Raw genomic sequence first — 13931 nt, forward strand, 5'->3', positions numbered from 1 at the left:
CCATCCCTGGGACCCCCGCCTCGCGGTGCCCTTTCTCCCCTCCCCCTGTGCGCGGAGGACGCAGCTTCGCCCCACAAAAGCCGCCGCCTCCGGGCCTGCCGCGCCCGGCGCTGCCTCCTTCCCACAGCAAGGCCCAGGCGGCCGGTGCCCCGAGGCCCTGGAGTGGACCAGGCCTGAGGGCGGGCCCTCGGCGGCAGCCCGAGCCCTGGCACGATCGCTCTGCTGGAGCCCCCGCTGCCTTCGCCACGGGGGAGGCTGAGCTAGGAATGGGGAGGGGGCGATGAGGGGTGCCAGTCAGCCTCCAAGATGAGCTAATCTTCTCGGCCCCACTGGCTGGCCTAAGCCGCTTTGGGGCCCTGCCCCAGGTGGCCGAGCCCGGCCCGGGATCGGGTTTTTCGCCCAAACCTGGCTCTGCTGAACCCTAACCCCAAGAGGATCGCCCCGGCGCGGTGGGGGACAGACAGATCCTGTCCCTGGAAATGAGAGGCTGGTGTGGTATCTCTACAAACAGCCAGGCCTGGGCACCCTGCAGAACTGATTTGAGGAAGGGGCTACTCACCACAGCTAAGTCCAGCCTCAGCACCCTCTGTCTTTCCCGAGTGAGGCCTGAATCCAGCCTCTGGGATGGACCCTTCCCAGCCAGTTCTACTTTGTGGCCCCTAATTTGTGTCCAGGATGGGTGGCTGAGTACCTACTGTGTGCAATCTAATATAACAACAACAGTGCCCTGGGCCTTGCCCTAGCTAGGCCTGCAGCATTCAGCTCCGGCACAGCCTTCTTAGAAGGGTTATGACAATCTGGCAGATGCAGGCCCAGGGAGGTTAAGTAATATTCTCAAGGTCACACAGCTGGTTTGGGGAGAGGTGCGAATTAGACCCAGATCTGAATTCTTGCCACTGCACTATCCACCTCCATGGCATGGTGGGTGGAGATGAAAATTAGAGAGTGAGGTACAAAGTACTCCATCAAGACTAGGAGGCCTGGCTTAGTTACCTCCCACTTCAATCCTTGCTCTACGTCCTGGGTCCTGTAGGAGCAGCTGTCAGAGAGAGGGGCCTGGATTTGAGTGGGGGTAGAGGGAACACGCAGGGCTCCAGCCTGAGTCCTCCCTGGGTGGAAAAGCAGGTGAGAAGGGTGCAGCTGAGTCAGGGCAACCCATTGCTGCAGCTGGGACTCACGCCCCTACCAGGCCTGGCCCAGGGGAGGCTACCAGGCTTGGGAATGTGACCAGCTGACTAGGGAGGGTACCGTCAGGAAGTGAGGCTACCTGGCTGCCTTTGCCTGGTTCCGGGGTGGGGGGTCCGAGGCAGCTCTGCACCCCCTCCCTCCCTGCTCCGCAGTTGCAGCATGACGTCAGCAGCCAGGTTTGGGGCAGTTGCCATGGAGACAGGAGCAGGCTCAGGAGGGACCCCACTCTTCCTTGTAACCACCCCTTGCCCAAGGTTATTTTTAGCATCTGTTTACATCAGTCTGGGGCTGCAGGGCAGTGGGGTAGAGCTGGACCTGGGGACTCCTGGTGAGGTGACCACTGAGCTAGGAAGTGCAAGTGGCGGGACTTCCTGACTCACACACGTACAGTCTTGGCATATTGAGGGTACTGGGGGCCACAGGATCTGGAGCCATGCAGGTGGCCAGAATTACATGCCGGCTGCCCCATCACCTTTGGAACCTGGGTTCATTCCCATGTCCAGAACAGATTTCAGGGCTGGCGTGAGTCCAGAGAGGCTCTTATCAGCCAACCCCCATCAGTTCAGGTGAGCCCTCTCCCTTAGCTCAAGAGGTTCAGTTCTTTCCCTTCCCCACAGCAGGGGAGATCCTGCCTATCCACCCCCTGAAATGGTCACTCAGATGGTCATTTGGGAGGAGTCTGGACCAACAGTTATACATCCTGGTTCCCTGTGGGACTAGGGGTTCGGTGGCAGTCAGAGAAAGCCCCAGTCAGAGAAAGAAAATTGATGGGACAGTCAGCCTGCTCTGAGTCCAGCCAACCCACTCAGTTCTAGAAGCCTCAGGGGACCCCTACTTTGCCCCATCCCCAGGGAGCAGAACCCCACTTACTGATATAATCAGAAAGTAGGGAAAAGAAAGGGAAACTTATATATGGGGTAAGGGAGTTAGGGTGGACCAGACTTAAAATCTACCCCTCCTACAGCTCAGGATCTGCTGTTTGTGGGTCTGGGCATCCCAGTTCACTCAGCACCCCCGCTGATACTCAGCTCCCCCCTTCTTTGTTGCCCTGGTGCAGGCCCAGAGGGTCGAGCAGTGAGCCAAGCAAACGGGTCCTAGTCCTCTGCTTGGAAGACAGACACTAAAGGAGAACTGACAACCTAGTTATGTGGCCTCAATGATCAGAAGGAGGAAGCCATGAGACGCCTAAAAGGGGGAACCAACCCCAGACAGGCTTCCTGGAGGAAGAAGTCATAGGGTAAGACTTGAAAAAGGAGAGGGAACTGGTCAGGGTGAGAGTAGTGTCGGAAGAGGGTGTAGGAGTAATGGGGGCTGCTGCTCAAATGCCTTGCAGGTATTGAGAGAACGTTTTGATAGCTGGAACGGAAAGACCATGTCAGGGAGCAAGGGACTGTGAGGGAAGGAGTGGTTGAAAAGTATATGACAGAAGGGACAGAGTATTGTGGGTCACATTAGAGAGTCTGGACTTTATCTTTGGGGCAGGGTATTACTCATGGATGTTTCGCAAAAGTCAGAATAAAGGGACGTTCAAGATTTAGAGTCCTGGGGTCTGACTGCTTGGGTTTAAATCTTGTGCCTACCATTTACCAGCTGTGTAATCTTGGGCAGATTAATAATTGTTAGTAACAGCAGTTAATATTTGTTGTGTGCTTACACTGAGGTAGTGTGTCCACCCCAACTTCCCTACCCCACATACAATTCGCCCTTCCCCAAACATTCCCTATAGGGAGGGAAGTATCTCATTTCATCCCCCCAACAGCCCTGCGAGATAATTGTTGGTATTATTATTATTGTTGTTGTTATTATTATTTGCATTTAACAGATGGGTATCTGAAGTCCAAAAGGGTGAAGAAATGTCTTGCCCAAGGTCACATAACCAATTAGCCTCAGGTTTCTCTGTGAAATGGGGCTAATAGGACTCACCCCATAGGGTTGTTGCCAGAATTAAATGTTTGTTAATTAAGCACAGTGCCTGACATATAGAAAGCACATGATAAAGCACAGTTTTTGGCATTGTCACGTGACTAGAATTTTAAGAGCAGTGTTGTTATTGAATAAAGAATGGATCATTGTAGGTTAGAGACAGGGAGTCCATTAGGAAGCTGCTGTAGAGTACTAGGTTAAGAGTTGGTGACAGCTTGGATCTGAATTCTAGCTGTGGGGGATGGAGGTGAGGGGACAGGATCCACAGATGGCAGGAGTGGGTGGCTGAGTGGAGTGGAGGGTAACAGACTGGGGCATCCAGGATAGCTCCTACTTTCTCTTGAAAACCTCGGTAAATAGATGGTGGGACTGTCGTGGAGAGGTAAAGACTGCGAAGAGTCAGGTTTGAGGAGGAAAATGGTGAATTCAGTTTGGGGACTACAAACTCAGCACATCCCTAATAGCCCACTCTGCGTTGTCATTCAGCTTCAGGGAAGCAACAGGCAGTTAGATACACAGGCCTGGTGCTCGGAAGAACAGTTTGGGCAAGGGAGAGATAAGGAAGCTGGCAACATTTAGATGGCATTGAACTGTGGGAGGTGTACAAAGCCCAAGGGCAAGGAGAATGAGGCCCACTCGGGGATGGAAAGAAAGACAGATCCTCTGTGGGAAAATAAGATGTGCAGCCAGAGAGATAGGTGGAAAAGCAGGGGCATGGTGCCTCTTGAAATTCAAGGGGAGGAAGGGCTCAAGGAAGAGGTAGAGAGCTACAAAGTGAAAAGCTTTACTGAGATCAAGTAGGATAAGACTCTGGATTCAGCAACAGGGAGGCACTTGTGGGTGACCTCTTCCCAACCAGTCAGGGGAGTGATGGGTGTGAAAGGCGGTCCAGGATGGGAAGAGGAGTGGGTGGGTGTGGAGAGAAAACGGAGGTAGACATCTCTTCCAGAATCTTGGCTCTGAAAGGGCCAAATGGAGTGAAGGCCAAACGGGGACCCCAGAGAGGTCATTTCTTTTTGTAGTTATTTAAAATCAACTTTATATTGAAATATACATACAGAGAGGGTGCATGTCCTCATTGATACAGCTCAATACATTTTCACAAGGGAACACACCCCTATAGGATCATGAAATAGAACCCAGATTAGGAAATAGAACATTACCAGCACTCTGGAAGCCCCCGTACCCCCCTTCCAGTCACTATCCCAAGGGTAACCACTCTTCTGACTTCTATCACCATAGATGTGTTTTGCCTGTTTTTGAACTTCCTATTAAGGGAATCATAAATATGTCTTCTATTGTGGTCTTGCTTCTTTCATTCAACATCATGTCTTAAAGATTCATCCACATTGTTGCATGTAGTTATATGTTGTTCATTCTTTTTGCTATAGAGCATTCCATTATCAACTGATGGGCATTTGGGTTGTTTTCAATTTTTATGGGGGCTCGTGGAGAAAGTCTGAAACACTCATCACTTTCTATGAGAAGAGAGAGATGACTAGGGCACACATAAAGATTTCCCCCGTGGGAAATGAGAGCCTGGCTGAGGTTGAGAATTGCTCTGTCGTTCTAGCCCAGCTGCTGAGCCAAGACCTCTGGCATCTCCCGCCAGCCTATGTGCATGTGCAGAGAAGGCAGAGAGCTGGGTTTCCCAGGGCTGGTTTCTGCCAGGTATGAGACAGGTGCAGAGTGCTAGGGATATTAGCAACAGGCAAGTGATGGAGTCATGGCTGTAGAGCCAAGCTAGGGAGAAGGCTGTGCAGGGAAGGTAGGGAAGAGAAGGTAGGAGGGAGCTGGCAGAGAGAAAGGAAGCAGAGGCGGATTGTGAGCTCTATGCAGGGTGGTGTCTGCAATTCTGGGCTGTATCTCCAGTGACTGGCACATGCTTGGCACAGGGTTGTCATTCAGTGGATAGTTGAATAAATGAGCTGAGAGCCCAGGAGGTCTGAGGTAGAAGGCAGGTGAGGTGGGGGTGATGGAGACAGTCTGAAGGTTGTGGTCCATGTCGTTGTGATTTAGGGGAGGGGCATTCCAGAGCCAAGTGATAAGGCTGGGGTGTTCCCATGGTGGGGGGGGTAGCTAAATGATGCAATCGGCCCATGTTGGGCAGGCGATGTACTGAATGCATAGTTGCCATTGTAGGGTGCATAGCACCCAGTTTTCAAGGAGGGAGGAGAGGATAGCATTTCTCAAACTGGGGTCCTTGGAAATCTGATATCTGAATTGTAGGGGGCTGGTGGGCTTGTTGGAAATACACACCTTGGGCCCACCCCAGTCTCTTGGGAAGAAAGTAAGCCCAGTGCAACAGAATTGAACATCAAGGAGCAGGAGTATTTATGGGGTAGGGGGAGCACCAAGCCCCTCCGAAGGGATGGGATGCCCAGCGGTCCCTAGATATGGTGGCCTCTATCCTGGCTGGAGGTGGACAAGGGATATTCAATGAAGAGACTGGGAGTGGGAAAGGGCTGACACCAAGGAGATTCAGCCCGTGTAGCTGGGGACCAGAAGGATGGGCCTCCACCCTAGGATACAGCTTCTGCTAGAGAGGAGGCCCTGGCTGGACAGTGAGTCCTCTTTCCTGGGGTCTGAGGCCGGAGGAGGAATGACGAGACTGAGCACCCTATCTGTGGGGGTACTGCATGGGGCTGTGGGACTCGGCATCCAGTTCCTTCTCTGCTTCCTTCCCTGGGCAACAACACATAATATGGGATTGATCCAATCCCACACCTTTGGACCCTTTCTCTTGTCCACCTCCACCCCTCATGCTTAACACCTCTGTGCCCTTCATTGGCACAGTTCCTCTACTCAGCACCCCAGCCCTTTCTTGTACTGTCTCAGGCCCCACTGTCTAGCCTTCACACTCAGAACCCAAACTCTCAGCGCTCTGTGAGTTTAGCCCTCTTTCAGGACGCCTTCAACAGCCACTCCATGAGCCCCTATGCTAAGTGCACCCAATCCAGCCACCACGCGGTGACCTCATGCTATTTATCCTTCCATATTCACCTCTGCACTCAACTCCTGACCCCAGGCGAGAAGATCCCCATCAGTCCTCTCCCCAAGGGGCAACCTCAGTCACCCCTCCCAGAGGCCCGGCAGGCCGAGGCCCGGGTGCCCCCCTGGTCCGGCGGGTCCCGCCCCATCCCGGCGGGCTGAGTCAGGCGGCAGGAACTGGGCGGGGGGCGGCGCCTGGAGGAGCTGAAGCTGGAGCCACAGTCGCTAGGAGTGAGCGGGGAGCCCAGCCAGGCCGGCACCGAGTGGCCCTAGGCCGGCGGGGACACGGGGGACAAGCGCGGAGGGTGGGGGGGCTGTCCCAGACCTACCATGAACGCCAAGAAGAAAGGTAGGACCCGGCCTGGGGCTGCGAAGGCTCCGGGACTGGCTCCAGAGGGTGCGGGCCGGATTCTGGGGGCCAGGGGAGCGTGTTTCGCGGGAGCGGGGTGGGGGTCTGCGGAGGATCCCTTCCCGATAAGGGCGCGGGCGAAGGCGTCTGTCTATGACTCAGTTTCCAGGTCCGAGCTACAGGAAAGTGGAGGGGGCGGGGCATTTCTCGCCACTGCCCCCCACTCTGGGAATCCCCCGGCTCTGGGCGCCGAGAGGACTCTGGCGTCCGGGCGCCTGGGAGCCAGTGGGGGGCTGGAGGGGAGCAGCTTACCCGCGGCGGGCGGATCGCGGGAGCCTAACCCGCGCCGGCCAGGCCTGTCGGGCAGCTCCGCTGAGCTCAAAACCTGCACCCCGCCCCACCAGGTGACCTCCAGCGGCCTCGCTGGGTGCGGGCGCGGAGCTCCTGGTCCACTTTGGGGGGAAGTCAGGGGCAGGGCTAGGGAGCCCGCCCCGCCCCTGGTAAACAGGCGCTTCCGCACATTCTTCGCGCGCCCCGCCCCTTTCCTGCCCCTTCCCAGCCTGGGGAGGGTCCCTGCGCGACCCCCCCCTTCCTGCCCCTTGCGGCAGGCGGAGCCTGCACCTCTGCAGGAAGTGGGGGCCGGGCTGAGGCCACGCTGAGTCCGAGGCCGAGTCACCCGCGGCCTCCCTGTCATTAGTGCCGGGGCCGGCGGGATTGTCGGACTCCCAGCGTCAGGCCGTGTCCGGCAGGACTAGATACAGAGGCCGGGCCGCAGGGAGGGGGCTTCAAGGGCCCGACTGGCGCTGGACACCCGCCCTCGCCACCCCCAGGGAGCCCCGCGCGGACTCATTCCATGATGTCCCTGTCGGTGCGGCCGCAGCGTCGCCTGCTCAGCGCCCGGGTCAATAGGAGCCAGTCCTTCGCAGGCGCCCTCTGCAGCCACGAGCGGGGGCCCAGGTACGCAGAAGAGGGGGGCTGATGGGGAAGAGATTCTGACCCAGTTGGAGCTGGGTGTGCAGTGAGAGTTTGGGGGACTCCTTCTTGCCCCTTTCTGAGTGCAGCCTTTTCTTCAGGAGCTTCCCGGCCTTCAGCCCTCCGGGACCCCCACGGAAGCCCCCAACGCTCTCCCTAGTGTCCAGGATGTTTTCTGTGGCACACCCAGCCCCCAAAGTCCCACAGCCTGAGCGGCTGGACCTTGTGTACGCTGCGCTCAAGCGGGGCCTGACGTAAGCAACTCCCTCCCAATGCCTTGTCCCAGGATCCTTCCCCGGCTCCCATCCCCTTTCTGCCAGTGGGAACCTTCCCCAGCCTCACACCCTCTCTCCTCGGTCTGTATCCCGCGCAGCTTGGAGGCTGCAGAGGTAAGTTCATTCTTGTTGTCATCCCAGGGCCTATTTGGAGGTACACCAGCAGGAGCAGGAGAAACTCCAGGGTCAGATAAGGGAATCCAAGAGGAATTCCCGCCTGGTGAGTGAAGGGCTGGCAAGGATGCCCTGGACTGATGCTCTTTACCCCTGTGGTGTGGGGGACTGGGCAGGGACAGCGGTGGGTGACATCAGGGCTGTTTTCTGGGGTGATTTAGTCCAGGTATAACTAGAAAAGAGGATATCAGGAAAGGCTGGGAGGTTTCTATCTCCACAAGCCCCATCCTGTGCACACTCTCTGCCTGCCCATGGGACCCAATACCTGCCCATGGGAGCTTCCAGTGGGGTGGGTCAGACCCCCACAGACATGAACAACAAGAAATTATATTGTACTGGTACTGAGGGAAGAGCCATGGTTCTCAGGGTTTCCCAGAGGAGGAAACACTTCTGCTGGGTCTTAAAGGGTGACTAGGAGTTCCCTAGTAGAGGGAACCATGCATGAAGAGGCACAGAGCTCACTTCCTAGGGGTTGCTGGAAAGGAAGTGGGCCACGGGAGGGACCCCAGGGAAGAGATACAGGGAGAGATACTGGAGGGGTCTTGGGGACCAGATCTATTCACCTGCACCCACCAGAGGCCAGGCACGTGGGAAGGTGGGTCAATCCCTGCTTTGACTGGAGTGGCTGTGGACTGTGGTGTGAAGGGGAGGAGCTAGATGGATCTGGATGGGCGAGTGCCCTGCTGGAATACTTCCCATAACTCCTAAGTGGCCCCTCTCATCTCCCCGTGCAGGGCTTCCTGTATGACTTGGACAAGGTGAGTGTACAGAGAATGGTGTTGGAAGAGGTTGGCTCATGGGGAGGGTAAAGGGCCCTGGACCTCAGGCTGCTCCTGACACACCTCTCTCCCAGCAAGTCAAGTCCATTGAACGCTTCCTGCGACGGCTGGAGTTCCATGCCAGCAAGGTACATATGCAGCATGCATATGTGCATGTGATATGGGGTGGGAGATTGGGTATCTTAGGAGGGTGAGGGGATGCTAGATCCTGGGTGAGTCTCCCCCCACTGTCACTTCACTCACCTGCCAGATTGACGAGCTGTATGAGGCATACTGTGTCCAGCGGCGTCTCCGGGATGGTGCCTACAACATGGTCCGTGCTTACAGTACCGGGTCCCCAGGGAGCCGCGAGGCTCGGGACAGCCTGGCTGAGGCCACTCGGGGGCATCGAGAGTACACAGAGGTGAGGAATGGGTGCCCCTGAGGCAGAGGCACAGGGCATGGCAGAGTTGGTGAGAAGGGACTGGTTGTTGACCCCCTCCTGTCCCTGCTCATCCCTCCTAGAGCATGTGTCTGCTGGAGAGTGAGCTGGAGGCACAGCTGGGCGAGTTCCACCTCCGGATGAAAGGTACTGAGTGGTGGGGGCAGACTGATGTTGGGGAGAGGGAAGTGTGTGCTTGAGACCCCTGCCTCAACATGGCTCATCTCCTTCTCCGCCATCCCCAGGGCTCGCTGGCTTCGCCAGGCTGTGTGTGGGCGATCAGTATGAGGTATGAGGATGTACAGGTAAGGGCTGGGATGTCAGGGCCATAACATCAAAAGCTGCCTCATCCTGCCTCTTCCCCTAGATCTGCATGAAATACGGTCGTCAGCGCTGGAAACTACGGGGCCGCATTGAGGGTAGTGGAAAACAGGTGTGGGACAGTGAAGAAACCGTCTTTCTTCCTCTGCTCACGGAATTCCTGTCCATCAAGGTGATGCCTCTGCCCAGGACCACAGGACACATGATCCTGTGACTCCATGACCCTAAGGACCCCCTTACGACCCTGAGACCCTTACCTCTATGACCCTCACCTGGCTCCATGGCTCTGTGAATATGTGACCCCATGACCTTATGACTGTTTGACCCCCTGAACTCCCAAAAGTTTGTGACCTTCACAACCTCAGTGACTCTACAAACTCAGATGTCTGTGATCCCCATGCTCCCAGGGTGCTTCAAACTTCCAATCCCTGCACCCTCCTCATGGCCCTGTGACCATCATATAACCTCTATGCAAATTCAGACTTCTGATCTCCCATAATTCCTGATGCCCACACCTTTGTGACCCCATGATGCATTCTTGACTACAGGTGACAGAGCTGAAGGGCCTGGCCAACCATGTGGTTGTTGGCAGTGTCTCCTGTGAGACCAAGGACCTATTCGCCGCCCTACCCCAGGTCGTGGCTGTGGACATCAACGACCTTGGCACCATTAAGCTCAGCCTGGAAGTCACCTGGAGGTTGGTGGGGCTGAGGGGCCTAGGGACAGGTCCCGGGGCCTATGGCACCTGCTAACAGCATCTTTCCTCCACAGCCCCTTTGACAAGGATGACCAGCCCTCAGCTGCTTCTACTGTCAACAAGGCCTCCACAGTCACCAAGCGCTTCTCCACCTATAGCCAGAGCCCACCAGACACACCCTCGCTTCGGGAGCAGGCCTTCTATGTGAGTCACAACCCAGGCTCAGGCCATCCCATCCCTTAGGGGCTCCTTGGGGATGGTCCTGAAATGCCCTTTCCTCTCTCCCAGAATATGCTGAGGCGGCAGGAGGAGCTGGAGAATGGGACGGCGTGGTCCCTGTCGTCCGAATCTTCAGACGATTCATCCAGCCCACAGCTCTCGGGCACTGCCCGCCACTCCTCAGCCCCCAGGCCCCTGGTGCAGCAGCCTGAGCCTCTGCCCATCCAAGTTGCCTTTCGTAGGCCTGAGACCCTCACCTCTGGGCCCACGGATAAGGAGGGAGCCGTGGGCCCAGCCCTGGCCAATGGGCATGCCCTCTGCAGCCGGACTCTGAGCCATATCAGTGAGGCCAGTGTGGACGCTGCCTTGGCTGAGGCTTCAGTAGAGGCTAAGGACCGAGAAAGCCAGGGACCTAGCCCATCTACACACCCAAGTCCCATGCATGGGGAGCACCCTGGTCCTGTCCCTCCTGCCCTGGATCCTGGCTACTCTGCCACAAGCCCCACTCTCAGTACAACAGGCCCTGCCCACACATCTACAGACCCCACGCCACCTGTACATCTAGACTCACTTCACAAGGCCACACACTCTAGCTCTCCTGAACTCCCAGGCCCCACCGACACCACTATAAGCTCCACCTGTAGTGCCATAAGCCCTACCAGCAGTGCTCCAAGCCTCACTCACACTGCCACAGGCCCTACTCACAAGTCCAAGCCCTCTACCCTCACTGCTACCCTCACTGCTACAGGCCCTACCCCTAGTGCCATGGGCCCAGGTGAGACTACCACAAGTCCCACCCCTGAGCCAATATTTTCTACCCTTACTACTGAAGGTCCTACCCCCAACACTACAAGCCCAGCCGAGACTACCACAAGCCCCAGCCACACTGTCACAAATCTGACAAGTACTGTCACAAGCCCCACCATCAAGCCCACGCTCTCAACCCTCACTTCTACAGGCCCCACCCACAGTGCCACAGCCCCAGCCCAGCCCTCAAGCCTCACCCATACCACAAGCCCCACCCACACTACTATAAGCCCCACCCACACTACTGCAAGCCCCACCCACACTACTGCAAGCCCTGCTCACAAAGTGAGGATGTCAACTCCCGCCACTACTAGTCCTACCCCCAGTGCTAAGGGCCCAGTCCAGACCACCAGGAGCCCTACCCATTCTGTCACAAGCCCCACCCTTATAAGTGTAAGCCCTTCCACTTCTCTAGACCTTGCTATGCTCCCCAGCTCCTCCGCACACACGGGCCCCACCCTCCCAGGCACTGACGCCCTGTCCTGTAGCCACCCAGCTTCCACTCCCAACACGCAGGCAGACCCCATAGCCCCAAGCACGTCGTACCCAAGTTCTGCCAGTACCAGTTGGGAACCCCTCAAAAGCCCTTCCCCAGAGCCCCCAGAGCCTATCCTTCAGAGTCCAAGCCCCACTGCCTCACCCCCAACCCCTATGCCCCAGCAGTCAGACCTTAGCTTGGTCATGGCTGCCCAGGCCCCAGTTCTAGGGGCAGCTGGAGGGGCTGGAGACAGGAGGTTGGAGGAGGCACTGGGGGCCCTAATGGCTGCCCTAGATGATTATCGTGGCCAGTTTCCTGAGCTGCAGGGCCTGGAGCAGGAGGTGACCCGGCTGGAGAGTCTGCTCATGGTAAGGAGGGCTGGGCTGTGGCAGCACAGGGAGGGCAGCCAGGCAGTGGCAGCAGCTCTAACTCCCTTCGCAACCCCAGCAGAGACAAGGTCTTACTCGCAGCCGGGCCTCCAGTCTTAGCATCACTGTGGAGCATGCCCTGGAGAGCTTCAGCTTCCTCAACGAGAATGAAGACGAAGACAATGATGGTCCTGGGGACAGGTGAGATGGGACTAGGCGAGGGGGAAGAGGTGAGGTGCAGGCCAGGTGAAGGAGTAAGATGAGAAGGGGGAACACGTAGGGTGGGACCAGGCTGAGCACTGAGGAAAGCAGCAAGACTGGAAGTGGACAGGAGGGGATGGACTTGCTGGCGGATGCGTGTGTTCTCCCTTCCCATGGACTTCTCTTGATGCCCATGTTTCCAAGCTCATCTGTATCCCCAGTGCTTCTGACCACGCTCCTCCTCCTGGTTCCAGCAATGTCTGCTTCCCCTGCCAGTCCCCATCAGCTCACAGGCCTCCAGTTCCTCCTCTCTCCCTTGGCCTCACCTTGGACCTACCCTATGAGCAAGCTCCTTCAAGGGCTCCCCTTGCACCCTGGGTGCCCAAGCATCAACCCTTTTTGTCTCAACCCTGGTTGTCCCAAAGAGCCCGGCCCCTCAGCTCTCTGTCTCAGAGCAGCCTTTGCCAATTCCCAGGTGAGGGTCATGCCTGGCCCCTCCTCCCTCTCCTACTGCCCAGGTTATGGCCCTGTACCCTGCGCCCCTTGGGCCACAACCCCTTGCACTCCACACACCGTAGACCATCCCACTTGCAACCCTACTTCCACCCATCCCAGCCCTGGAAGCCCCGGAAGCCCCAGTGTTCCTAGCCGGAGGTGGCACAGGGCAGACAGACTCTGGAGACCCCTACTAACACCTGCTCATTTCAGCCCCTTCCTCCTACCGGAAGACCTCTATGAACTTACCCATTGTCTGTCCATCGTCTGTTCTGTCTGTTCTCTTCTGGGATGGGGGGACTGAATGAAAATACACTGGTGACCAGATGGTGATGCGTGCCTCTGGGTTGATTGACCCCATTTTTCTCTCAGGCCCCCAAGCAGCCTGGAGCCTGGGGCTGAGGACAACCTTGACTCCCCCATTGCTCGCCCCCTCAGCACAGAGTGTCCAGCTCTGGACACTGCCTTGGTCCAGCACCTATACCACTGCAGCCACCTCCTGCTGGTAAGGCTACTGGTATCCCCCCACCCGCCCCTTATATCCCCTTACCCCAGGGAGCCCTCCACGCCTCCTCTGCGTTCCACTCCCCAATGCCCCAGGTCCCTGGCATCTGGCTCTTACTGAATGGAACACCTCCCACAGCCTGGCTTTCCCCCAACCTCTCCTAATGCATGCTGTAGTCCCTGGGCTCCAACCTCCCCAAGCTCTACCTTGAGGTCTGAGCTACTTGGCCCCCCCATTCTCCAGAAACTGGGCACATTTGGGCCTCTGCGCTGTCAGGAGGCATGGGCCCTGGAGCGACTGCTGCGAGAGGCCCGAGTGCTTGAGGAGGTATGCAAGCTTAGCAGGCGATGGGAAACCCCTGCTACTTCAGCCCAGGAAGGTAAAGGCCCTGTGGGCTGTGGCTCAGTGTCGCCCTGAAGCTCGTTCCTTGCCCTACCTGTCTGCCCACTTGTCTGCTCTGTTGCTAACAGCTTCTTGCACCTCCTCACAGTGGTGCAGTTCTCGGCCTCTCGGCCCGGCTTCCTGACCTTCTGGGACCACTGCACAGAAGGACTCAGCCCCTTCATCTGCCCCGTGGAGCAGGTGCTCCTCACCTTCTGCAATCAGTACGGTGCCCGTCTCTCCCTGCGCCAGCCAGGCTTAGCCAAGGCCGGTGAGTGGGCTGCCTACCTGCCCTCCTTTCTCAGATCCCCAGTGATGGGACTGCAGGGTAAGCCAGTTCAGCGCACACAGACATACTGAGCTGAGCAAGGGGAAGAAATAGCAAAG

The 13931-nt window shown here is 57.1% G+C and overlaps 1 protein-coding gene across 7 annotated transcripts in view; it reads left to right on the plus strand.

Moving 5' to 3' along the window:
• Nucleotides 1-13931, plus strand: part of RIPOR1 (RHO family interacting cell polarization regulator 1) — a 39918-nt gene that overhangs the window by 24424 nt on the left and 1563 nt on the right. For 3 of the 7 annotated variants that reach the window (XM_033129155.1, XM_033129153.1, XM_033129151.1), the window contains exons 2-17: nt 7282-7408; nt 7525-7677; nt 7840-7918; nt 8607-8630; nt 8726-8779; nt 8902-9054; nt 9156-9219; nt 9318-9361; nt 9440-9565; nt 9942-10090; nt 10165-10294; nt 10379-11962; nt 12042-12163; nt 13031-13163; nt 13407-13542; nt 13654-13815. In XM_033129155.1, coding sequence (XP_032985046.1) covers nt 7305-7408; nt 7525-7677; nt 7840-7918; nt 8607-8630; nt 8726-8779; nt 8902-9054; nt 9156-9219; nt 9318-9361; nt 9440-9565; nt 9942-10090; nt 10165-10294; nt 10379-11962; nt 12042-12163; nt 13031-13163; nt 13407-13542; nt 13654-13815 — 3217 coding nt within the window. In that variant the 5' untranslated portion in view covers nt 7282-7304. Of the gene's footprint in view, nt 1-1805; nt 2426-6333; nt 6452-7281; nt 7409-7524; nt 7678-7839; nt 7919-8606; nt 8631-8725; nt 8780-8901; nt 9055-9155; nt 9220-9317; nt 9362-9439; nt 9566-9941; nt 10091-10164; nt 10295-10378; nt 11963-12041; nt 12164-13030; nt 13164-13406; nt 13543-13653; nt 13816-13931 lie in introns of those variants that run through there. The other 4 variants (XM_033129154.1, XM_033129149.1, XM_033129150.1 and 1 more) reach the window with 4 other exon arrangements.

Source organism: Rhinolophus ferrumequinum, chromosome 15, assembly GCF_004115265.2.
Source record: "Rhinolophus ferrumequinum isolate MPI-CBG mRhiFer1 chromosome 15, mRhiFer1_v1.p, whole genome shotgun sequence".
Classification (NCBI taxonomy): domain Eukaryota; kingdom Metazoa; phylum Chordata; class Mammalia; order Chiroptera; family Rhinolophidae; genus Rhinolophus; species Rhinolophus ferrumequinum.